At 40.9% G+C, this 1994-nt stretch overlaps 1 protein-coding gene across 1 annotated transcript in view; it reads left to right on the plus strand.

The window, feature by feature from the left end:
• Window positions 1-1994, plus strand: part of LOC107714262 (lethal(3)malignant brain tumor-like protein 1) — a 20144-nt gene that overhangs the window by 16021 nt on the left and 2129 nt on the right. The window contains exons 14-17 of the mRNA XM_016520074.1: window positions 683-768; window positions 857-967; window positions 1474-1612; window positions 1696-1798. Coding sequence (XP_016375560.1) covers window positions 683-768; window positions 857-967; window positions 1474-1612; window positions 1696-1798 — 439 coding nt within the window. The remainder of the gene's footprint in view (window positions 1-682; window positions 769-856; window positions 968-1473; window positions 1613-1695; window positions 1799-1994) is intronic.

Below are 1994 nucleotides of genomic sequence, written 5' to 3' on the forward strand. Positions count from 1 at the left end.
TGTGTGTGTGTGTGTGTGTGTGTGTGTGTCTGTGTCTCTGTGTGTTTGTGTGTGTGTGCATTTCTTATTATTATTAATTTTGAAAACCGTTTTTGCTGCATGTTTTTTGTAGAAACTGTGATGCACTATCAGTGTTCAAAAGCAAACGAAATACTTTTATTTAGTTAAATTGTGTTTAATTGATCAAAAGTGTCAGTAATGACATTTATAATGTTAGAAAAGATTTCTACTTCAAATAATATGCTGTTCTTTAGAACTTTCTATTCATCAAAGAATCCTGAAAAATAAAATGTATCACAGTTTCCACAAAAATATTGTGCAGCACGACTGTCTTCAACATTGATAATAATTAGAAATGTTTGTTGAGCAGCAAACCAGCATATTAGAATGATTTCTGAAGATCATGTGACACTGAAGACTGGAGTAATGATGCTGAAAATTCAGCTCTGATCACAGAAATAATTTACATTTGAACAGATATTCACATAGAAAACAGCTGTTTTACATTTTTGACAAATGCAGCTTTGGTGAAGAAGCATCATGTCTTCTTTTTAAAAACAAACAAATCTCCCTGACCCCAAACGTTTGAACACTAGTGTACTTGCACATATGAATACTCATGTCTGTCTGTTTGGGAGACCTGCTGTTATAACGCTGGCTGGATGTGATCTCGTCCCAACAGATTATCCTGACCCTGACAGGTTCTCGTGGGAGAGGTATCTGGAGGAGACGGGCTCGACGGCGGTCGCTCCTGAAGCCTTCAGAGTGGTGTGTGAAATCTCTCCGTCCTGATAACTCTATTAAAACCACTTCCTTGGTCAAAATAAGGAAAGCGACTCTTCTTGTGTTTGCGCAGCGCCCCTCCCACAGCTTCCAGGTGCAGATGAAGCTGGAGGCGGTGGATAAGAGGTGTCCGGGCCTGATCCGCGTGGCTACGGTGCAGGAGATCGACACTTACAGAATCAAGGTGAGAAAACCTGCTGCTGCTTCTGTGGACAAACTCCAGCTCACAGCGATGCCAGTTTAATCAAATAACCAACCAAAATAGAAATAAAAATCAATACAGTATATTAAACACATTCCTTTAATGGCTCATAAAGTCCAGTGGAAATATACAAGAAAGACGAGTCTTCTGCTCACCATGGCTGCATTTATTTGATCAAAAATACAGCAAAATGGTAATATTGTAAAATATTATTACAATTTTCTATTTTCTATGTGAATATCTGTTAAGATGTAATTTATTTCTGTGATCAAATTGTGTACAATAATAGGAATTGTTTTCAGAGAATACATATTAAACTTATTTCTCTTACCCCACTGCCTAAATGATTTTCAGGACATTTTGTTACTACATCTATGACTTTTTTTACAGGAAAACAAGACAAAATTATTGATTAAGAAATATATATATATATCGTAGAGTGACACTTATTTGTGAGTGTGAATCAGCCTCACTTCTGCTGTCCTTAGATTCATTTTGATGGCTGGAGTCACTTGTATGATGAGTGGATGGATTCGGATCATCCGGACATCCACCCTGCGGGCTGGTGTGAGAGCACAGGACACCCCCTCAAACCTCCACCCTGCCAGCACACTGCCCAGAAACCCGGTGAGAAACCTCCTCATTCCTCTGACCCTCACCTGCTCATGCACCAAATACTGTGTCAGCTCAGAGTCACCTGTGTGGTTTAGGTCCCCAGGAGAGCCTGACAGCCCGGCAGCCCAGCTTCTCCTCCATGCCTTGTAAAAGTCTGCCTCAGCCACGCAGCACCTCCAAATACAGCTTCCACCACAGGTCAGCCTTATAATGCACACGGATTCAGAGCAGCTTGACAGAAAGTTTAAAGGGGTCCTATTATGCTTTTTCACTTTTTCAACTTTAGTTAGTCTGTAAGGCTATGGTATTTATATGACATTTCCCGACCAGGCACCGAGCGGTGCCAATCACAACACACACTGGCCCAGCTAACCGATCACAGCACACACTGGCC

This window comes from Sinocyclocheilus rhinocerous, unplaced genomic scaffold (assembly GCF_001515625.1).
Source record: "Sinocyclocheilus rhinocerous isolate Xijiao unplaced genomic scaffold, SAMN03320098_v1.1 scaffold1290, whole genome shotgun sequence".
Taxonomy (NCBI): domain Eukaryota; kingdom Metazoa; phylum Chordata; class Actinopteri; order Cypriniformes; family Cyprinidae; genus Sinocyclocheilus; species Sinocyclocheilus rhinocerous.